At 41.0% G+C, this 24,975-nt stretch overlaps 1 protein-coding gene across 4 annotated transcripts in view; it reads right to left on the bottom strand.

Annotated features, from left to right (window-relative positions):
• The window catches only part of ZDHHC20 (zDHHC palmitoyltransferase 20), a 49,202-nt gene extending 24,920 nt beyond the window's left edge, over positions 1-24,282 (bottom strand). Inside the window, exons 1-3 of one of the 4 annotated variants that reach the window (XM_072930813.1) lie at positions 24,046-24,282; positions 6,404-6,430; positions 1,417-1,511 (exon numbers count right to left, since the gene is read on the bottom strand). In XM_072930813.1, the coding sequence (XP_072786914.1) occupies positions 1,417-1,511; positions 6,404-6,430; positions 24,046-24,163 (240 nt within the window). In that variant the 5' untranslated portion in view covers positions 24,164-24,282. The remainder of the gene's footprint in view (positions 1-1,416; positions 1,512-6,403; positions 6,431-24,045) is intronic. The other 3 variants (XM_072930805.1, XM_030275383.4, XM_004175050.6) reach the window with 3 other exon arrangements.
• Positions 24,283-24,975: the final 693 nt, after the last annotated feature.

Genomic DNA, 24,975 nt, shown 5'->3' with positions numbered 1-24,975 from the left:
CAAGTCCCTTTGAATTTTTAGGTTTAGCAATTCATAGAATCATTTAGGCTAGAAAACATCTAAGGTCATCAAGCCCAGCCATAAACCCAACACTGCCAAGTCCACCACTGAAGCACATCCCCGAATGCCACATCTATAAATGTTTTAAAACCTCCAGGGATGGGGATACAACCACCTCTCTGGTCAGCCTGTTCCAGTGCTTGTGACAACTGGCCTTTCAGTGAAGAAATTTTTCCTAATAGCCAATCTAGACCTCCCCTAGTGCAACTTGAGTCCATTTTCTCTTGTCCTATCGCTTGTTACCTGGGAGAAGAGACAGACCCCCATCTGGCTGCACCCTCCTTTCAGACAGTTACAGAGAGCAGTAAGGTATCCCCTGAGCCTCCTTTTCTCCAGAATAAACACCAACAGGTCACTCAGCTGCTCCTCATAGGACTTGTGTCCCAGACCAACAGCTTGTGCTCCAGCTTCAACAGCTGCATTTAGACTTTTTGCTTAGCTAAACAGCAGAATAGTGTTTAGCTGTTTACACTTTATATTCTGTAACTTTAACATACAGATCTCTAAGTCATGAATAAGCATTATAGAGCAGTGTTTGCTTTTTTCTTCAAAACATGTCACAAGAATGTTTGTGAATAACACGAATAACTCCTCTCAAGAATGTTTAAGGTTTACATTAGCACTGAATGTCACTCTTGCTGAAAACAGAATAAAAATTCAACCCCCACAGAGCAGCCAACACCCCAAACAGTTTAGGCAGTTTAAAAGCTCTGTTAATACAAGGAAGAGAAATGCAATATTTTAAATTCAGTGCCTGAATTTAATCCTTACATACACACACATTAGAGAAAATGGAAAACAAGGTAATCCATCTCAGGCTTATTGGAATTAATATGGTTCTTTTTAAAAACAAAACTTCATCATGCATTCTTTTGCTATTATATAAAGCTTCTTTGTGTAGTCATTCTCAGTGTTCCTAAACTTTAACCCTTGACTAAAAAGTGGGTTCAGTCATCCAGGTCATAAGTATACATAGCATTACTACCCTTTCTTAGTCAAACAATATTCAAACTGCCTGAAAAGGAAACATAAAAATGCTATCACTGTATTTCATTTATCAGTTTTAAAAAAATCCAGATTTTAAGCAAGCTACTTCATAGCATAGCACTGTACAAGACTGCTAAACTTTTGATGGTTTAAGCACACATTTTGTACAAGGAAATGTCATTACACAAAGCATATGGTATTTTAAGATTAACTTGTTCATTTTCATTCATGATACACTGTCATGCTGTTCTATTTTAGACAATGAGAAGGGAAAGGTGAATCATGCAGTACTGCAAACAAATTTAATCACTGAAAACAGTTCAGCTATTTATAAAAAAGGCACTGACATTTACATAACATTATACTTACCTCATTAGAGGGGGTTGCAGGAGATGTGAAAATTGTCTTCCCATAGGACCATACAAACATGACGAATGACAGATGAAAAACTACAAGGTAGACAACTGCAATAAAACACAAATAAGAATTTGGTGAATACAGCTGAAAAGAACAAAAAATAAACCCCTTGATCTTTGAGGAGAGCTAAACAACTACACTTAGTACTCTAGAAATGTTCACTTAACAGAAATTAAATAAACACCCACCCTCACTCCCCAAATGTTATAGCTGATCTTCCTCAAGGAAATAATGTTTTTATTATAGATTACAAAGTGACCTTGAATGCTTCCAGGGATGGAGCACCCACAACTTCTCTGGGCAACCTTTGCTGCTGCCTCACCACTCCCACAATAAAGAATTTCTTTCTAATACCTAACTTATACCTGCCCTCTTTCAGTTTGAAGTCATTCTCCCCTTGTCCTATCATTCCATGTCCCTGTAACATGTCTTTCCCCAGGACTCCTGTAGTCCCCACTTCAGGTACTGGAAGGTGCTATTAGGTCTCCCTGGAGACTTCTCCAAGATAATAAGCCACAGCTCCCTTAGGCTGTCTTCAGCTGGAGAGGTGCTCCATTCCTCTGATCATCTTTGTAGCCTCCTCTGGATTTGCTCCCACAGGTCCATGCTCTTCCTATGCTGTGACCCCAGAGCTGATGCAGCCCTGCAGGTGGGGTCTGAGCAGAGCAGAGGAGCAGAATCCCCTCCCTGGCCCTGCTGCCTACACTGCTTTGGATGTAGCCCAGGACACCACTGGTTTTTTGGGCTGCAAGCACATGCTGCTGAGCCATGTGGGGCTTCTCATCAACCAACACCCCCATGTCTTTCCCCCCAGACTGGATTGATTCTCAATCCATTCTCTGCCCAGCCTGTACTTGTGCTTGGGATTATCCCGACTCATGATAGGACCTTGATGAACTTTCCAAAGCAGATTTTGCAGGAGAAAACAAATTGACAAAACCCACCCCCCAAAAACCAATCAAAATACACCACCAAAAAAAGCCCCCACAAAACAAAACCATACCCTCTTCCCAAAACAAACAAACCAACCAAAAAACCCCAAACACAAAAGACCCAAACCTCAGAACTGAACACAGCTTCACTTCTGGCATGTAAGTGACTGACCTTTTTGGATAAAGATGATGCTGAAATTCTGTTCTAGATTATCACAAAGTAATTGATTACTTACTGACCTACATAATTAAATTTAATTTCTACTTCTAACAGAAACAGCACAGTACTGTGCCATTACAGAAGGCACTGGTCATGAATGACAGTTAAAATCCTCAAAAAGGGATTTGGAGAGTACTGCACTCCAGTCATGCCAGAGCGAGTTAAAGATTTTCTTACTATCTTCTCTCAAATCATCTGAGAAATACAAGCTGGAAAAGTCCTATTACAGTCACAGTGGCAAAAAAATGTAGCTGGGTCTAGGAGGGAGCTCAATAAATTTTCTATGAGTATACATGATATTGCTGTCTTAAAGACCAGAAATGCAGACCTTATGACCCAGGAAGCTCCTTCCAATCTTGTTTCCTCTAATGGTTTCTTTTATCTCTTGTCAAGAGGAAACAGATCAGTTGTGCCAGAACAGCAAATCATAGAGAAGTCACATTAAATATTTATATTATCTTCATTTATATTATCTTCAGTTGCAGTAAAGTAGGAAATTTGACCTACTTTTCTGTACAGATAGAGTACTTTAAGAAGCTGTATGATGTACTTAATGGATAGCAAAAAAGTCTCAAAATTTTAGGAACCTCCAACAGCTCAGAAAATGCTTGTGCACAGTGACAGAAGACATGGCTTTAATTTATCATCTTTCAGGATTTTCACTGTTTATTGCAATGAAAACAAACAAATTGCATTTGAGCTTTTGTCAGAGAATTCTTTTTACCTTTGCCTCTGATTCCTCCAACCTCATAGGCAGACTTGGCAAATTTTCAGCTGTGGAGCTGATGGAAAATGCCAGAAACAAACCCCTTTTCTAAAGCCATCCTAAATTGGTTGCCTGACAGGAAAGAACTTGTGTATAACTGTACTAGGCACTGCGTTATTAGAAGTTGTCTGTTATGAAAAGCATATTCTACATTCAAACACAATGTGGTTAAGCAATTAAAGAATGAGAAAACGGTTTGGAAGCGAAGAGAAAAGGACATAAAACTGGAGTGGAATCAGTGGCACAGATCAGAACTTTGGTGGCAAAGAGGGCAAGAGAAATTGAATAGAAGGAAATAGGAAATGAGATACAGGGAAGGGCAAGGCACAGCAAAACTAACTTACACAGTAAACAGTTCTACTCTGTCCATAAAAATCACACCAGAATTCAGATGCTTTTGAAGGATTATTTTTAGTGTGCACACAATGCATCACACAGGAGAACCTCAAAGCTTTTTCACAGACTGTAAATGCCCCTAAAACCCACAGAATAACAGGGACCACAGCCAGCTGCATCAGGGTACAGATCTGTGCCAGTGCTACCAGTATTTATTAGATATAGGCATGTTATTAAAGTGCTTTTCATGTAACTGAGCTCTTGCAATCTGTCACCATCATTAAAACCTAGGGCCAATAGTCAGTAGCCACTGATGGGCACTACCCAGGGAAAGACCCTGCAACTGGCAGTCCATAGTGGCTTCCCTCTGAATAAATTCTTGCTTCTTTTCCTACACCCATGCTGCCTTTCCTACTGTGATTACGCATAACTGTCCTGTCAGTGCTCCCCAGGAAATGAGAGGGAGGGAAGATACCATTTTTAACAGCTTTACTTTAGCAGTCCATCTACCCACCACTTTGGGTATCAGTAGCTCCTCTGCAAGCTACTCCCTGAATCATCTTGTGTCTGTTTTCAGAACAAATGGAAACCAGATTAATTCCTAGTCAGCTCATTTTCTTGTAATTACAAGCCGGATGGAAAATACAACAAAAACTTCAAACCCCAGTATCTGCCAGTTTAGCCAGACTCAGAGTCACAAAGAAGTCCTGGCTAAACTAAAGCAACCCAGGATTCTCAGTGCCGTGATGCAACCTAGTGAAGTCAGTTCTCTTCAAAAGGCACTGATGCATACTATACCAAATTTATGGCCTCAAGAAGACAATGTCTTAAGACATGCTCTCAGAAGTCTCCTAAAATATGCTACACTCTCCTGAGATTTGCCCTTAACATTCTTTTCTGAATCATTATTAACTCTACTTTCAAGACAGAGTCAGATTACAGAGAGGCAATAATATATAACATCAGTATAATACACTGTTAATAGAGATTCAGAGTTGACTTTATTTCTCTATCCTGATGGATATAAAACTAGACAAGAATATAAAATTACAAAGAAAAAATGAGCCTTAACGGAGTGAAGAAATCACCACTAATTTAATCAAAAGCTGCCATTACATTCAAATAATTTTTCTGCACTACTTATTGCACTGAAATATGGAGCAAAACACACTTGCTAAGATGCACATTATTGATTTACATAGTAATGTTTCTGGTACTTTGGTCCTTCAACTCTTCTGATGGTGATTTCTGGTTACCATGAGCTGGCTTATAAGAACTTTAGAAAACTTATGCCAGCTTTCTTTTCAAATGAAAAGAGACTTCACATGTCATTTTAAAATCAACTTTCATAGTTGATAAATTCATGCCTATGACATGATTCAGAATGGGAGGTGCAAGCAGCATGCAGGTGACAGCTATTAAGAGCCTAACAGGTTCCAGTGATACTGTCACTCTCATTAATTAATCTCACATCTTCCCTTCTCTGGTAGATTTAGAAGAACCTGTTCCAGTCAGATAGGCACTGCATTTGAAATAGAGATCTGACTGTGTGACACAAACATTGCTCTGCCAGACTTCCTTAACTGATACATGACTCTTGCTTTTCCAGAAGAAATTGGAAAGTAAAACTTATTATTTTATTAAAGTAAAACTTATTATTATTAATGTACAGGTCAACAGTAAGTACAGCAGCAACTTGCAGAATTTTGTGAAGTCAAGGTAAAGCCCAGCTGTAAAATGGGATGAAAAAATCCAGTGTAACACAAACTCACACCTTGAATGGCTTACAGTTTATTTTGAAGATTTTCCTACTCTTTCAGCTCTCCATTAGAAATTAAAAAACAACAAATTCCATCAAGATTCCTTCTTTTTACAATGTTCTGGTAGACATTCACCAGGAAGAAAACTGCTAGATTAGCTTCCAGTTCTGTGCTCTTTTGCAAAATATTTAAGAGATGAGAGCTTTTACCAGTCTGAAACAACCCTCTGTGGATAATTAAAAGTGCAAATCTGTGCTTAATCTACCACTCATGCTCCCCCATAAACTGGAATAAACTCCCAAACAAATATCCCAGCAACAATACGCTAGAATTTTTTTTTGGTTGGTTTTTAACTCTATCACTGTGTACTACTACCCACTGTGGCTTATACTTGCTAAAACCAATATGAAGATTAAAATTTCTCAAAATAAAGCCTCAAACACCTGACCTGGAAATTTAAAATTATAATGTGTAGCCATTTTTGAAATGGTTGTGTTTTGCACAATTCTAACTACTCCTTAAGAATGGAGTTCTGAGGAATTTGGTGGGCTTTTTGGAAAATATTAAGCAGTACAACAACAATTCATCCTCTTCCAGAAATCTTTCAGGTCACAGGCCTAAACAGAAAATGGAATTGTGGATGTGCTGCAGTTCCTTCTGTCTTCTTTTTCTGTTCTTAGTAGGTACCCATTTAAAAATAAATGCAAACTTAAATCATAAGTTGCATTACTTGGATTAGTCACAGGTCTTGTCATCATCCCAAGTTTATGGTATTAGAAACAAAACAATATTTACCTTGTTTCTTAGCACTAACCTACTCACCACACAGAGCTCACACATTAAAGAGTACATTTAAACTCCACGTCCCTTAGGATTTGCATGCAAAGCAGCTATTCACATCTTCATAAAAACTTTAAAAAATTACCTTTTTCGGCAGTTGAAGAAATAGTAACTGGAAGAGAAAAAAAAAAAAAAAGTTAGGTAAATTTGTACAGAATTAAATAATTAGCTAAAAGTGAGATATACAAGGTTGTTGACTTGTTTCAAAGCATATTTCAGGTGTTAGCAGAGCCTCCCCACCCAATACTGGGGTAAAACAAGAGTCAATACTCCTCCTGCCAGCCCTTGATGCTTGGTGAGTACTGGAAGAGCTGAATGGATGCAGCTCACCAGGCTAATGAAGCAAAGCACATTCCAAAGACAATAATTAGACAGAATTTATGCATATTTCCCTTCCTATATGCTGCACCTAACTCATTTTTCTGAGTCAACAGCTAGGCTAACAGGTGTACCATGGGAAAGCAGAAAACAAAATTAGAAGTCCTTACAGAAATCCCTGTGAAACGGTTACACATAACCTTCTTCCTTAAATTTCCCTCCCCTCTCCACTTGTCTCTTCCTGTTACATACTATTATTTGCTTTTTTCCCCCCTGACCTGAATTCTTCACGCATAGTTAAAATCTCTCCACGTCCTTATCTCCTATAGCCTCATCTCCTTTTATGACAACAGCAAATTCCATTGTTCAGATCTACCTTGTACACTGCCTGATTAGTACATCTTCCTGCCCTCAGGCTTCTCCAAAACCTTCACACTCAGTTTATCGGTTCAGGGATGATGCTGAAGAGAAAGCTGCTGTACTTGTTGGTTGCTGTGTTCATATAACTTCCCTTGCTGGATTTCTTCCTTGGACATTGAATGACTGAAACTCAGTGAGGAAGGGAATCCATCCTGATTCCATCTTACACAGTAAATTTAAGCTTCTGGTCACCAGCAAAATCTTAAGAGGGCACACTGTGCCTCCTGCAGTTTAGCTCACTACACACTGCTTCCTCTCTCCCAGCTCTGACAGTTCTACTGTCATTAATCTGTGCAACAATTCCAAAGAGCTTTTTCCAGATGCACATTAGACTGCTAAATCTGCAGGGCCTGAGTGTGCATTGTAGATTTCCTTCTGAAGGGCAGCTTTGTTACAGAGGTGGCATTTGTCACTTACCTGTAGATATCTACAGGGAAAGGGTCTACAACCACACTATGCACCTGTGCCTGTTTTCATGGGCAACAAGAGGCACTATGAGATGATACTTCAATGTATAGATGACCTCTTTTTGTTCAGATATGTTTTAGGGTTTTTTCCTTCTTTCTTGCCCCCCATCCCTTTCCATTAATTATCCACCCTCTGTCTGTACACAGAAGCCTCTGCAAAGTTAATGAAAAAGGCTCTGATTCCTTCCACTTAAAGGAGGAAGAAATTACCATTTGGGATAGAACAATGCTGCCTTCAAACTCAAGGAGGTCAGTCCTAAAGAACAGCTTCATTTCACATTAGTTATGCATACTTGCACAGCCTGCTCCCATGTTTCTGCCTGGAAATCCAGTGCACACTTCAGAAGTCAACTTATTTTTAAAGCAAATCCTGCGAGAGTTTTTGCTTAAAAATTTACTAATGTGTTATTTCTCCAGTTAAAATGTTTTCAACAACGCAAGGAGAAGAAAAAACTTATTTTAAAAATGAGAAGTAAAATAAGCTTGCAAAGTATGTTTAACTTTAAAAAATACTAAAAGTATTCTAGATTTAGCTTTGCCTTTGGCTCCTCATATCTTAAGTAAACACCTTTGCACACATTCATTTATACACATATATTTCCTTGGACAAGAAATATAAAAAAGTTCTTAATTATCCTCTGTTGGGGGTGGGAGAACATAGTTATCTATAAAACTTCAGGATGTCTGGATGTAATTGTCATTAAAGTACTCCTTAATCTGTAGCCTAATTTCTGCTCTCAGCACAAAACAAAGCTGTGAGCCAAATCTGAGGACTCAAAATAATGAACAGGTTTTGCATGCAAAAACAAGGCAAAAAAAAGACAATATTTTATCACACGTGGGACTTCATCAAAAAGATTCCTAAATAACCTTCAAAAATTACTTAAGCTTCACAGCACCAGGAAGATAATTTCGCTTTCATACATAGGTCCCTTAGGTTAGAATGCAGTTATTAGACTGTGTAGAACAATTTTAATTTGAGAAACTCCTGCAGTTTGAGGTAAAAGCCAACATGGAAATGCTTATGACTTTCATCCTGTCTTAACACCCTCAGATGAAATAAAAGATGTCCTGTCCTCTTCTGTCTCAGAGGCTCATGCAAGTTAATGTTACTGTTTCTATCCTTTTCACAGTTCTAATGCCCACTGTCAGGTGGATTAAATGAACAGCAACTGCACTAGTCCAAATCTACTCAGCAGATGGCACATGTACAGTTTTACAGGATCTTTATACTACAAAGCAAAGCCTTTCTTCACATAAGTTAATAGTCAATCTTTATGTAAAAATGACTTTTTAAGTATTTGCTAGGCCGGCCATCTAACAAGAAGCTTTGTAGCATCAATAAATCAATTCTTGCTTTTGAACTCTACATTGGGGGAAAAAACCTCACAGAAAATGACATTGCCATTATGGGCCCCATCCCTGGCCTGTAGTTACAAGTTTGCTCCATATCACTTTTCTCCTCTACTGCTTGTGATGTTTTGATGGCTGCCAGCTTCTCCTAAATTAGTGCCATTTTCATTTCAAACATTCTTGAAATATGGTCTCTTGTTTGGGGAAAAATCCCAAGGCAGCACTGCCTTTTTGCTTATTGATTTTCGTTAAACAAAATAAACATTGCTTATGATTTAAATGTTAACCTCAGGATGCAACAGCACTATACACTAGATAGATGCATCAGCAAAAGTTAGTGCCCTAAGCACTGCAATCAACACAAACTGTTCATGATTCAGATACATAAGTGGTGTAAAACAGCTGCTCTTTTAAGGATTTTAAAATATATTTCCATATCAGTCTACTGGTCAGCTACAAAAGGAAAAATATTTTTTGGATTTGTTTCTTAATATTAAGTTCCTGGTTTGTGAGAAGACTTATGAAGTTCTAGAAAAATATTGCCAGGGAAGGATAAAACATTATCATATAGTAAAAGCTGCAGTTTACTTCAATGCAAAGAGCTCAGAAGGAGGCATTTGCATGCTCGGGCACACAGAGTTTTCACTATGGCCTCAGAATTTTCAGCCTCTCAGTGCTACAGCACCAGGGGAGTTGAACAGAGTGAACAAGCCCTGTTTGTCTGACTGCAGTGCAGAGCTTTATCTTGGCTACCTCTGGTTTTCCAAAATCAGTCCAAGGAAGGAGTGTAGCAAACCTGTCTGTAAATAGAGGCAGACAGGCTTACACTGAACTTCATGCTGCTGCACCTTGCCCAGAAACACACAGGTGCAACACACTGTCGCTGGTCCATTGAACAGCTTACACACTGGACCTCCCAACATTCTGGGGTCCCTCCAAGATGAAGCACACAATTTGAAGTACGTGGAATCCCTTTCTACAGATTACCTCTAAAATACACCATACAGCCTATATTAGGCTAGATTCAAATGTACTTTATAACTCTGTCCACTTAGGGGACAAGCCCAAATTGCACATTTGACTTTCACAGAGGAAAAAGTAGTTTAGTTTTGATTTAGACAAATAGCATCAACCCTGACAACAAAGACACTCTTTCCTTTACGACCCCAGCTGTTGGTTACACTTTCCTAGATACTCTTCCTCACATTGTTGTCTGTTATCTTTCACCTCACCTATGTCACAAGAATGAAAGAGGCAGGAGCCCACAGTTTTATCACAGGAAACAATCCTGGAGACACAGGGACATCATTAGCTGTGTAACAAATGAAACTGGGGGAAAATGTCACTTGTTGGAAGCATTCCTCTTGGAGTGTGAAGTGATAGAAATGTCAACTTCAGCAAGCTTTGGAGCATTTTTAAAGTTGTTTCAAGGAAACAATCTCAGAATATCTCATCTCTAAAAGAAAAATATGTTAGGGAGCTGGTTTGCTTTTAGTTTCAGGCTAATTTTTAGGGCTGCTATGACGTGTTCAAGCATCTTCCAACTTACTGCGTAATAGGAAAAAACCAAATCTCTCTATTCTGAGGCAAGGAGGTGCTATGATCTCCCAAGACCTTGCAAGAGGCATGCTAAAAGACATTTATCTTCAGGCTTGGAATAAACTCCCCCCTCCCCAGTCACATCTTCCTACTCCCCTAAAAGGCATGTTCCAACCATAGCTAGATATGCTTCTTGCAGAGGAAGAAATTCAACTCCAACTAATATAGAAGTATAGCAAAGGACAAGAACTGATCTTGTTACTGAAGTGCTATGCTTATTTCCCCACCCACACCCACGATGGCTCTTAGCAGGTGTCATACTTCGGTTATTCCAGCTATTCCACAAATTTCAAAGTAACATTCACATTTTGGCTGACATTCCTTAAGAGTGGGAAGAAGGAGTGATAAAAGTGTAGTTGCATCCCTTCACCAGCAACACAGCCTTAACTTCTCAGCTTTTCATGAAAAGGGCACAAATAAACAAATAAATAAACAAACATAAATATATACATACATAGATACATATCTATACATACACACACACACACTCCTATTTCCAGAAGTTACCAGTACTGAAATGCAACAGAAACCCCCTACAGGCACTGCCCTGTCTGCAAATGCAAGCACCACTAACAATCTCACTGTTCAATTTGTTCAGAAAATGGCGTTTTATTGAAAGTGTAGCTTAGATTTATGGTAACATAATTTCCATTTGCAAAAGCAGACATTAATCAGTCGCAAGAGGCTGACAGAAACTCTTTACTGATATAAGCAGGACAATGAGTAAATTTCGGTGAGCAAATACTCATTTGGCTTTTGTTACAGGGCAGCAACAGAACATGAAGACCTTAGCACTTCTCCACCGCTCTCTAAAAGCCTTAATTCTGTGACCTTCCCACACTGAGATATTTCTTATTTCCCAACTGGCAGGCACTCACTAGGTGCTCTCCTCCCTTAACAGCTGGGAGCTGTTCTAGAGAAATGATTCACGATGACTAAGCTGACAGCATCATGTAGCCAAAAGCCAAAGCAGGAAGATCCTGCCAGGTCCCTGCTAAAAAGCTATGGGATTCCAGGAATCACACACTCAATTACCACCATGAATGTTCTTTGCAGAATTTTGAGCCATATGAACTTAGAATTGTATTATCTTCATATGGTACTAGTCTGATGTGTTTCAACTTCGGATATTCAGGAATAGGACACAGGTTTCTCCGCTCACAGTGCATTGCCAGGGGATTCAGAAAGCAACATTTTATAGAATGGTGCTGCAGATGTGGCTCCACAGGCCTTTGTGCTGAGCCAGCATGAAGGGTCACATTGCCACACCATGTGCCTCAGCAGCAGCACTGCCTGGGGCTGGTCTGCAGCATGGCTGCACCATCAGCCAGGTCTGACACGATGCCTGTCTCAGAGGTGTGGCCTGTGGTGGCCAACTCTTGCTGCAAGAGTGTATAAAGTTACCCCTCTTCACCATCGATCCACTGCCTCATGGCAGACAAACAGCAAAAGTGAGAGCTCGCACTCGAGCTACCAATGAAGTTGGTAGCTACTTCTCTGGAAGTTTGCATGACAAACAGCAGGGCATTGCAGGGGTGAAGGGGGGATGGCAGTGAGTGGCCTCTCACTGTCCCGGGTCATACACAGTCATGAAAGGGGAAAAAAATGCTCTCAGCGCCACCGATGCCTTAAAGCACGAGCCAGAGCCCAAACTCCTCACACATTCTGTGCTCAGCAGGAGCACTGAGAGAGCTGCCTTGTGACTTCAAATGATCACAAGATGATGCCTTCAAAGGCACTGCAGGTAGTGTGTATGTGTGAGAAATCTGGGGTGGGAGAAAAGAGGAGGAGGAAAATCCAGCCAGGGAAGAGAATTGGGTATAAAGGGGGATGCTCTGTTTTATGACCACATTTCCAATACTCATGATTGCCATGCCCATTGGTACAGGATTCAGAGAAGCATTATCACAGTGACAGGCAAAATGAATTCAAGGCAGTTCAAGCTGCACAGCAGAATGTTTCTGTTACTTGTTACCAGCTATCATTATGATTTGTTTTATGGTTTAAACAATATGAACATGATTCTTTCACTAGAACAAGTAATTGAGAGCAGCTGGAGGCTTGCTGCCCATTAAATACTCTCCTATCACAATAATAAAGCAACTTTTTATTTAACCAAGGTCTTTTCAGCCTCAGTACAGAGAGTACATGCATAAATACAACCAGTCTACAGCAGAAATTAGCATAAGCAATGCAAGCTACTTCTTGGGTACTGAGTTACATTTAGTAATGAATTTAGCTATGACAACTGGGAAGATTTCTGCCATGTATTGTGGGAACAGTAAATTCTGTGCTACCACTTACATAGTTCAAAAACATAGCTACAAAGGCAGCTTCTGGAACCCACAAAATCCTACAGATGTCTCCTTACCTCTGCATCTAAAAAATATTCTTGAAAATGATACCAAAGGTCTCCCAATGGTCTTCTCAACAAGAGTGCCTGCACTTTTAAAATTATTTCAAAACCAAGACTCACACGTGGTCAGCATGCAGAAGGAAGTGTGGCTAGGTCTTAACCTCAGTCCCACACTTGTGTCGGCACCAACTACTGTGTATTAAGAGATGTATCAGCCCAGATAACTAAAGGATTTTTCTAAATATGAAGTTAGCATTCAGCTCCAGCAATGCTCCTGGTCTGCCATCCCTGAAAAGCCCCATTCCTCAAGAAGCACTACTCACTTTCAATTTACCATAATTGCTCAAAATGTCCCTGATGTAACTTGGTTTTCTTCGGCTATTTAATCACTATTGACACTGCTCATTCTATTTGTATTTTGATGGGTTTTAAACCCTAGAATTACGTATACATACTTTCTTCAGCTGGTTACTCATATTACTGGACTTCATTCAATTTTTTACCAAAAATTCTGCTTTATCATAACAGTAACAGCTTTATTGCTCAGTAGGATGGAAGTGCTATGCATAATTTGCTTCCAATATTGTCTTTAAGCTATCAGACAGAGCCAAAAGAAAGCCTGGTTTATTCTCAAAAGACAAAGAGAGCTCTTACTTGCATCAGCCAGTGAGCTGTGCTCTCTCTGGCACATCAGCAAATAGGAAAAAGCAGAATTGTCAGAAAGGCATGGAAACTCAGAAGCATCTGAGTGGAGAGTGGAGCTAGCTAATGTCCACACCACTAATTAATTACATTTACATTTGAAGGAAAGGTATTTATCCTCAGGCTGGCCAGATCAAGCTTACAGTAACACTACACTCCAGTATCTACACATGTGAAAATGCTTTTTGTGTTAGGAATAACTGTAGCAGTTCTGTAGCTGACGCTACCAGGACACTTGCAAGAGAGAGGAGTGACGAACAGGATAATCAGCTGGTGTTGACAAACACTGCTGTACAGAGCTGTCGTAAACACATCCTGTACAAGGTCGGGTGTTCTGCAGGTAATGCCAGGAACTGTCAGTATATTTAAAGTAAAAACCAAAGCAAGCTAAAACTCCACCTAACCAACATACATTTTCATAACAGTATTTTTCAAGTAACTAACAATTTACCAATTCTTTTTGATAAAAAGAACACCAATGTGCAGTTTTTGAATGCCAGTCAATACCTGCCTTGAATATAAAGGTCACATAAAGCTGACTGCCTTATGGCTGAGGACATTACTAGTAAATCCATTTGCTTCTACATCAGACAAATGAAAATAATCATTTATCTATCCATTCCACACAGCTGGCAGGAGAGCAGAGGAGCCAGTTCATGGAGAACAAAAATTCCAGTCACAGCTGCTGTGACCTGCAGACCTGAACCCTTACTCAGCAGTGAGAATGCTTTGCTAATCAGGCACCTTTTTCATGTTTAGCTTCAGACTCTTCCAAAATCAGTTTCTGTGCTTACTTACTGGCCCAGCTTGCAACAAGTGTTCCCTGAAATGTGAGGATAAAATCTCCTTGCAAAACTCTGTGGATAAAGATCTCAGTGTAAATCTCCTTACAAAGTATTAGGCACTCTGTTTTCTGAGAGGAGGATTTTGCTGTCACCAGGTTCACTGAGTAATGGAAGAAATCAAACTGCCCATCAGACTGACCTCCTCTCATGTATTATGTCACTAGATTCCCTAAGTGAAGCTTTAAGTTTGCAATGTTGGTCAGGTTTGACTGGTATTTGTCACCTGGGGTTAAATATAGAACTGCCTATGATAAGAGCTAATTTTCAGCCAGCAGTACATTGACAGCAGAGCAGCCAGTAATGGAATCTACATGGATTCCTATCAAGATATTACTAGCTATCAAGCTCCTGGACTCAGCCCTTTAAGGAAGTTTTATATTGAAAAACATGTCATTTTAAAACAAGTATATTAGTTGTTGGAGAGTAGTGATGGGGAACTCTTATCTTCAACAAACTGGACTTGTAGACACTAATAAATATTTAGTATTTTTTAAACTATAAAACTATTTATGGAATAAACAAAGGTTCAAAGACTTCTCATGGTGATTTAGGGAATCAGTTCATATACGCCTTATCAAGTTGATTGATAATAAATGCTGCCATCTTTTGATGCTGGAGACTTTGCTGCTTGTTCTTTTCATAAAACAAAATGTCATACATTAAACCTTAGTTAGACTGAGACATCCCAAGACAGAGCTTGACTAGCTAATCTACATCCTCTAGTTTCTTTGCAAAAAGGAAGAAATAAGAGCAACTCCCCAGGAACATAAAAAAATATCCGGGTGCTGCAGAGGAAAAAAACCACTGGTAATAAAAGGACAGAAAGTTTTGGATAGAGGCCAAGGTCAGAAGGACACAATTTTGTTGCACCAGGTCTCATTTAATTACCAGATTGCTTAGGAATATGAAAAAGTGACAGCACAAAGACTGTACGAGCCACTGCAAAGGGGGTTTTGGATACTCTAGAACATCTAGACTAAATATTTTATGGTAGTCCAGAGCTAACAGAGAGAGGCAAGCATACAAAAGAGCAGAGCCTATCATCCAGGAGCTCTCATTCAGTAACTATTGCTTCCAGCAAATAAATAAAACTAAAAAAAAATCCCCAGAGCTCACCTGCCTGCTGACAGCTCATCACATATTCTTGGAAAGTATAAAGTCAGGACTCCAAGAACGTTAATTGAAATATTGTAAATCCTAATTTAATGAGTGCCAAGGGGAGAACAGTTCTGCCTACTGCTCCTCAGAGATGCATTAGGGTTCCTAGGGAAAAGCACTGGACATAACATAGCAGGGCTGGCAGGCTGCCTAACAAGAAACAAGCAGGGCTTGATGCATGCATGGTTCCTACTGAGAGAATTAACTTCTGTCACCTTGCTAGGCTATTGCCCACCGTAGTAACACAGTTGCAAGAAGATCCTTGGTCGGAGGTGAAGTACTCGGAGCGGGGCACTCTGGTGGGAACTAGTGTTTGTGATGTCCAAGAAACGACTGCTGCTGTTTTAACACAAAAGTCAGCGACCACAGTGAGTTGAAGGAAGTTAGATCAGGAGAGTGGTTGCTTCTAAAGACCTACAACTAGTTGTGAGTTGGCCCAGATCCTTAAACCTGTTGTCTCCTGAGAGGATACACAAAGACATCATTTGGGATGGGGGCAGGGTGTGCATCTGCTCGACTAAAAACTCCAGAGAAGGCACGCAGCAAGAGGAGAGCACTGTCACAAATCCTGAGGCATGGAAGCACAGCTCCTGAGGCCCTGCAAGTGCCTAAAAGCTCTCCCAGATCATTGTTTCTGCTCACAAACAGATTCCCACTTCCACTCTTAACTTGGCAATAGGGTTCTGCAAGTGTGGGGAGTAGTGAGAAACACAGCATATTTAAACTTTGAGGATGTTAACAGAAAATAGCCACACAAAAGAGAAAACAGAACTGAACCTAGTACTCAATGGTCTTTAAGCTTTCCATTGCCAAAATTTATGATTTGTCTAAATTATTAATTATTACAGAAGTTCAAGCCTACTCTCTGCACCGCTTGCTGCTTTAGCTTCATCTCAGCAGGTATCTACCACAGAACACAGCCATAATATCTCTGTAAGCAGTTACAAAGCTGAAGCCAAACTTTTAAAAAATACAATTATTTAAACCCCCCAACATGAAACCTAAGGAGCAGCAGATTAAATAGATAAAAATATACATACATAAAACAGCCCCACAAAAATCCTGTGCATACCTTGCATCCTTTTTCAGATACTGCAAAAAAACCCACTTGAGTGTTAGTCACATAGGATTTTTCAAAACAGAACAGAAATCAAACTGCTCCAAGAGCTCTCTTCCAAGTTTTGGGCTCCTTTGCAATGTTCCGGGTAAATCTGCAGGTCGCAAACCAACATGCGAAATCGTTTTGTCAATCACAAAGCAAAATGTGGAAATACACGTCCTTTGTCTCTTTTTTTTAAATCCAAACTTGACAAAGCTAAAAGCAAAGACTACTTGTCATGAAGAATGATACAGTAACAGGTTCTCTGCATTCACACCCATGACAAGGGAGTAGATGAGGCACTTGACACAAGTTTTATGTCCACCACACACAACTACAAACCAGCTTAAACAATAACTATGTGTTTAGGTCTCCTCAAACAAATATAGTCTGTTTCTTTCAAGGTTATTTATATTTAATCAAAACATTGTTTCATTCTCTCTGCACTGGCATCTTGCATAATTCTAGATTAATTTCTTCAAGCTCTAATTTTTTTTGGTCACAAAACGGTTTAAAAAAGGAAAAAAAAAAAAAAAAAAAACCCCAAACCCCAAACAGCTCTCTCTGCACTTAGCACTTCACAAGAGCTGCATAAAAATCCCCCACACTGGAGAAAAACACACATCGAGATGCACGAGTGAAATACCACAAACAAAAGAACGCTGCTTTGAAACCCTCTCTCTGTAGATCATATGATTGAAGTGGTTCCATGCTTCACATTTAAGACAATGCTACACCACCTACAGCACCAGAGAGACTGCTGCAGAAACTGCAAAGGCAAAGCATGCTGCTCTTGTGATCTGCTTGCCTTTGACAACCTCACAAGACAATTTCAAGAGTCAGAAGAAAAGATGAAAAAGGAACAGATGAGCCATTTGGTCTTTTGAGAAAAAAGGAAAAGCAGCGGCTTGAACTGCTGCAGAGGGGGGGAACTTGACTTCTAACACAGATAAGAGAAGACGGTCAAAGATTATGTATTACGCTGAAGATTGTGGGGAGGAAGGAAAGTAGAAAAGTCGGGAAAATCTGGCTTGTTTGTTTCTTGATGTGGGACAGAAGGAGTTAAGCACATCCCACAGAAAACAGTTTAGTGACAGCAGAAGGAGGTAAATATTGGGGAAGCAGCTAAAAGAACAAATGAATTTTTTGCAGTATCATTATCTCTTTTATCCCTGAATCACACCTTGGTGGAGATTCAGCTTACACAAAAAAAAGTGGTCTGTACTTACTTCCCAAATGTTTCTGCTACATTTTATACATTCTAATGAGAAAAAAAAATGGATACTCATCCTACTACAGGAAGATTATGCACCAGCTGGTAGAAGTTAATGACTGAGATCAAAACTCCATAAAAGCTGTTTCAGGAACCTACAGTTTGTAACACTTGTAAGAAAAGTACATGTTAAACCAGCACAAACTCTTACAGTTGTAGGACACTGTTTAACAAAGCAATGCACTGAATGGGTGAAAAACGAACGGCGTGAACCCTCAGCATTTACAGGCACAATTTTAGGCAGACAGAATCTATCTTGCTTCCATTTTCCATCACAGTATCAAGTTCCAAGAGTAAAAGCAGGTCCAGTGCCATCCAAGCATTTCAACTAGCACAGGTATACAAGAACTCAGCTCTGAAACCCATATTTTAACACTGTAAATTCTTTGATTATGAAAAGAATATTACATTAACTCATAAAAATATAAGTCAGTAGAGAACAAAGTTTTAATTATTGAAATTTCAACAGACAGAAGAACCAGAAATACACTGTATATAGAGGGTCAATGACCTCAAAGTAATGGCTACTGAACATATATGCTTGAAATTCTGGTCCTTTTATCCATAGCATCTTGTAGGAAAACAGAGACTCATAAGTGACGAAGGAACATAAAACCCCTGATTAAAAATGAAAGTGACATTTAGATCACTAATGTCTAGAGGCGTACAGAAATCTCCTACTGCTGTTACCAGAGGAAAATTTGAGAGAATTTATTTTCCATAATATTAAATACCCATGCTATCCACGCCCTTTCAAAGCAAGGGGAAAAGCTTTATACTCCACATCTAGAAGGCAATCAGGAAGCACTGCAGCAATGAGTGATCATGGCTACAAGAAAGTAATACCACAGGAAGAGCTCCTGCTTTAGGTCAGCCACTTACTCAGCTCCTTGCTTTCCTTAAGCCCCTTCTCTTCCCTACTCCAAAACCATCCTGCCCACAGACCAGTTTCAGACAGGGGCTGAGGCTCAGGGTAGGTCTCACACAGAGTAGGGACCACTAAGTTTTATCAAAGCTGTTGGACAACAGAAGAGACAAGCCCAAACTCCCTGTTGGCAGAGAGCTGCTCTGAGCTCAGCTGCTCATTTTCTGCCTAGTCCCCTGAGCAAGCTAAGCAACACCAAACTGGTCACTGCACCACACTTCTTTTTGACCAAATGGTAATTAGGGATCAAGGAAAGATGCCAACTGCTGCAGAGCTGTCAAGAATGGTTAGCGGATGCAGGGGCTGGGGCAGGCACTGCAGATAGAGGGCTGGGAGGGAGAAGAGGGATGGAGTCCTTCTGATGACAGAAGAGAGAGCAGATACAAGATAACTCCTCAAGAAATCAGGCTGTTGCACTTGGAACAATTTTTTCATTAGAGAACTGCCAAGAGAGCAGATTGCATTTTCATATAAAAGACACATATCCACCTGTCCCTATAAACTAGTGCAAGGCACCATAGAAGATGATCTTTCTCCTCAGCTGAGCACTTAGTTTTCCAATAATCTGTATTCCGTCTGAGCACTTCAACAGGAATTCTACTTATTTATAATAACATAAAAGGTTCTCATTTAAAATGATTATATGCATGCTTATGCTGAGAGATTACAACAAAATTAAGTGTATGCAGAGTGGTTCAATTTCTGTATTTTTAAATTCACGAGAGGCATGTAAATATAGTTAACTAACTAATGATCTAGCCTGTTTAATTTGCTTTCCTTTTCTTGACAGGTAACTCTCTTTTCCTACAGGAATGCCTTTTACATGTTTAACATGCAAATATTGTACCTCAGTGCTGATACTTCAGCTTTTTCTGTAGTTTGAAATCAGAACTGCTGGTGGTATCACCTTGCCATTGCTTGCAAGATATTGCATTAGCATTTTCAGTAGAAATTTCTTTTGGAGGAGGCAGATGGAATTACCTTCTCTCTGTTTGTGCAACAGACTCTTCATATAGGGAGCGTTACGAGGGATAACCATGTGCTTCTCATAAGGGCCGTGCTTTGGGGAAATCAGAGCTTAGCTCCCTACTGACAAGAGACATTGCAGTCTCCTGCAACAGCAAGGAGTATAATTTGTATTACTAACACAAAGTTATGCATTCTAAATTACAAACTGCTTCATTTCCCAGGATTTTAGACACCCTAGACATTACACTGTATCAGAAAAAAGCAAACCTTCTGCAACTAGATGCTATGCAAAGAAACAAAAAGTTTCTCCCATAGCTTTCAAAATCAGAGTTTTCCATACTTTGCAGACCCTGAGGCATGAAAACACTCATTCACTCACAAGCCTACGAAATATATAAAAAAGCCATTGTCCTGAAAATTCCTGGCTCAGGAGAAGAGTCAGGACTGCAATTTTGAGAAAATTTAGTCTTCAGTATAGAAATAAAAAACTAACCTGATCAGGAATTTTAGTTTGTTTTTTTTTGTTTTGTTTTTTTTTAATACCACCAGTCACAACACTTAGTTAGGGGCTGCAGACAACCCAAAGTTAACTTACTCCTCTTTTTCTCAGTGCAAGGCTGCACTACAAAAGTCAAGTGTTTTAGCAAAAGGGTTGCCTATAAGAAATGAGCTGACTTCACCCACAAACTACATGTCGAATAACAGTGTCTTGTGACCACCCTCTAACCAGTCCGCATGACAGCCCACCACCTACAAAAATGTTTGTGATAGATAATAAGATCCAAGCCAGCCATAAATGAAAACGAACCACGAAAGAAGCGCTTCACTCTTTCTGAGCATCTGAGGGATGTGGTAAGCAAACACAATCAGTCCAATTCAGCAGCAGCATAATATAGCCATTGTTTACAAAAGCAATGTTAAAAGCAAAACATGTTTTGATAACACAAAGGAACACATGAAATGGTTTCAAACTAGCAAAAAGCTATTTCACAACATCCTTTATGTATTGCTAGGTGTGTTTTCTTGCAAACAGAGCTCTGGGCAAGTTATGTGTGAAAAGAAGAAATAATCTAGTTTTCTATTTCAAAACATTTAAAAAAGACCCCTGAGACCTGCCTTGAGTCTTTTGTAGTTCCTTCCGTTATACATATTCACTGAATTTTTACACTACACTGACATTCCCTCAACTTACATTTGGCTGTTTTCACCTTTCCAATTAGCTTAAAAGCTAATTTACTTGATGGATCACAACTACACAGCAATAGTGGTCTAAACAAGCCAGTGCCCAATATCTTCAGAGAGACAGAATGATCCTGGCAGTTCCCATGGGAGGAAAACAACAGACAAGCTCATGAGTCTCCTTTCATCTCATCCACACCAGTCTCCCCATTGTTCACAGCCAGTGTTTAAGTGATATAATTTAGGGTTACAGAAGAGGCATAACCCAGTAAATACATACTAGGAGTGAATTACAGAGAAGCCTGAGTCCATCAGACACCCATCAGAGGAGCGTGGGGCCACAAAGCACGGAGAAGCAAAACTGAAAGGAAAAGGGTGAGGTGACAAAAGAAGCAGCCCAACTTTACCATCTCCTTTATGATACTACACTAAGTCTGGCTTCCCACTTGATATGCTATATATATATGTATATATTCTACTGAATATATGTTCAACCTTTAATAAATGACCAAGGACTACAAGGAAAGAAAACCAAACCAGGAAGAAGTAATAATTGGAAGAATACAGGCTTTCCCTCTTCCTCTTTCCTTGTTAGCATCACATCTGAACAGTTACTGATTTTTTTTTAGAAAAAACTTTGAAAAAACACTGATGTCTGTGGGGTTTCAGTTTCTCTTTTACCCAGTATTTACTCGAATTTTTCTATTGTGTCTCCTCCTTTCTAAAGCTTCCCTTCTTCCATCTCTCTTTCCTTTACAAGGCACAGATCAGCCTCTCACCAAAGCCATAAGCCCTGCTTCTGCACCCGCCCCATGTGAGCATCAGCAAAGGCCAGTGTGGCCCTCATTCATTAGCTGTGTGCTGGAGGCACATCCTTGCTCCTCTTCGTAGTATGCAGTGCTGTCCTTCCCAAAACAAATAGAACACAGGGAGCACCAGCAGAAAGAAAACATACCTGCCAAGACAAACAGAAAATCCTGTATTTTGCTCTAAGTCCTCTCAATCCTGGTTTGAACTCAACCGCATAGTGAAAACACGCAAAAGAAAAAACCCACAATGCCAAAAAGACCCAAACACAAAATCTCTTTCCTCTCCCTTGGTGAGATGACTTTTTCTCGAGAGTGTAAACAAAATTCAACAGATTAAAAATAAACAACAAAAGCCAAAAACCTCCAAACTCACAACAGAAAAAACTCACATGACAAATAAAATCCTTGGTCATCAAGCATGATTTAGACAAGTGACAACTGAAAAATTCAGTGACAGCAACAGAAATCAGTAAATATTCTGCTTATTAAATGACGCTTTTTCTTAAAAACCTGTATGCACAGACATTAAGAGCAAAAAGTGCCAGTCTTCTAGAAACCAGACTTAGAGATGCAGAAGCTTTTGCACCAACAGGAGCCAATCTTCTCAATAATTTTCACACAAACGAAACCTTAATAAACTTAGAAGAGCTCTTTGCAGCTTCTCTATGATCATGATAGACAAATCATTCACCAGCACCTAGTCCTGACCCACTCTGTGATCAAAGACACAAAGCTGGGACTCAGAGCTTGAGGCTCTGTTCCCAGTTCAAGCAGAGACCACCTGTTCGACCCTAGGCAAGCCTCTTAATCCCTCAGTTTTTGTTCTTTGTTTAAAAATAGCCCTAATCTGCCTTTTGTCATACTAATTAGACTGCAGTGGGTACAGAAAACTTGTAAAATGTGAGTCTATAACCTCACACAGCCCCTTTCAGGACTACTGTTACAGCTACCCATGTCCCAGACCTCCAGTAGAATGACCCAAATGTGTTTTCAAATGTTTAAAGCATGATTTCCCAGAAAACCTATTTATTCACATAGACAACTGAACAATAGTAATTTGGCAAGTTTGGATACACAGATTAATTTGCAACTATCTCATGTCAACATTTCATGTAGTACCTCAACAAACATTATTTTACAGCTATGTCTCTACTAAAGTTTAAATAACATTTGTGCCAGTGGTTCATGTTCTGGTCTAGATCTCCAAATACAGAAGACTGTAAAATAACATCAGCATACAGAAAAGTTATCCAAAATACTAAGTCATCACAGAAAAAAAAATGAACTGATTATTGCTAATGGAAGGCTGTCTATACCAGTTTACCCAGATACAAAATACATGCAAACATTTCTTTTATAGCTAGGGATATCAAAGCATGTACTTTACACAAATAAGAAGTAGTGCCATGACCTACAGATATTAGACAGACCTATATGTAGCTTAGAATAGTTCTTAGTACTTTCGAGGTTCTTCCCCATTTCAGCTTCCTTACTTAAACACGCCAAATGCTCAGCAACCCGTTCCTTAGTTTTCCTATCCAAGTTTCAGCAATGCTGATGAACACTGCACATCACAGTTCCCCTCCATTTACCCTGCCCAGGGAAAGCCAATATTCTCCTGAACAGAACTTTCCTCCTGAAGACAGCAAAGGGGAAATTGCTGACTGACATCGGCTGCAAGTCAGATTTATATAAAGACGAGTCCTCGTCCAGAAAGCCTGGATACGGCCTGACAAAACCCCGTAAGACTTAAATCCTGTCCCCAGCCCGCTTAAGTTGAATGTTTCCAGCCTCATAATGCTTCAATGGCACCGGGCTTCTGAATGAAAAGGAGGAAGGGGAATCCCCTGTACACCCTTAAGGAGTTATTTGATACATCAGATGGATGAACAACAGTAAAATAGAGGGGAAACTCCTCACGAGGAGACACGAGGGGCTGAGTTCTCGAGATGTCCCTGTCCCCAGATGAAGCACCCCGGGCCTCCTCCTCTCCCCTGAATCCGCTCCTCGCGTCTCCACAGGCGGCCCCAGGCCGGGACCCCGCCACCATGAGGCACCTGAGGGCGGCGGACAACAGGTAAGCCCAGCCGGAGGGAGGGAGCCCGCGGCAGGGTCTCCTCCGCCGCCCGAGCGAAAGCCCTCCGGGGCGCAGGGAGCAGCGAGCCCTCCGGGGCGCAGGGGAGGGGGCGGCCGGCGGAGGGTCCTGCCCGCCCGCCCGGCAGCTCCCGGCGCCGCGACCCTCGCGCTCCACTCACACACACACAGCTCCACCACGTAGGCGTAGTAGGACCAGGCCACGACCAGGGCGATGAAGGCCACGGGCACCCAGGCCAGCACCTTCTGGCAACACTTGAGGACGTGGGACGGCGCCATCTTCCCTGGCGGGCACGGCGGCAGCGCCGGCGCTGCGGCGGGCGGGCGGCGGCTGCAGCTCCGGCCGCCGCTGCGGAGCCGGCCCCGGGCGGGCCCTGGGCGGGCCGCAGTGGGCGGAGAGGGGCGGCCCCAGCGCCGCCACCGCCCCCTTCTCGGGGCGCCGGAACGCCTCGCGGGAGCGCTGAACGGTTAGCGGTGGAACGGACCTCTGGAGACCATCCGAGCCAGCCTCCCTTGCCAAAGCACGGCCACCTAGAGCAGGTGACACAGCAACGCGTCCAGGTGGGTTTGGAATCTCTCCAGAGAGGAAGACTCAATGATCTGCCAGGGCAGCCTGTTCCTGTGCTCTGCCCACCCTCCAAGGAAAGTTCTTCCTCATGTTGAGGTGGAACTTGTGTTTTAGTTTATGGCTATTGCTCCTCGTCCTGCCACTGAGCACCACTGAAAAGAGCCTGGCACCACCCCCTTGGCACCTGCCTTGGAGATATTTATATGCACTGAAGAGACTAAACAGGTCCAACTCCTGGAGTCTCCTCATAAGAGAGGTGCTCCACATCCTTAATTATAATTGTGTTCCTCCACTGGACCCTCTCCAGTAGCAACTTGTCTTTCTCGTACTGAGGACACAGCACTCCCGATGTGGCCTCAAAGGCGCTGAGTTGTGGGGGAGGACCCTCTCCCTTGACCTGCTGGCCACATTCTTCCCGATGCATCCTTCGCCATTGCACCGGCGAGATCCTCCTCCAGCCATAAAACCTGGTCTCAAACCTCCAGGATTTGCTCTTTTCCGCGGTGCTGGCCGGGCGGGTCGG

This window comes from Taeniopygia guttata, chromosome 1 (genome assembly GCF_048771995.1).
Source record: "Taeniopygia guttata chromosome 1, bTaeGut7.mat, whole genome shotgun sequence".
Classification (NCBI taxonomy): domain Eukaryota; kingdom Metazoa; phylum Chordata; class Aves; order Passeriformes; family Estrildidae; genus Taeniopygia; species Taeniopygia guttata.
Note: the sequence above shows the minus strand (reverse complement) of the source record. Positions and strands in the feature narration are given on the sequence as shown.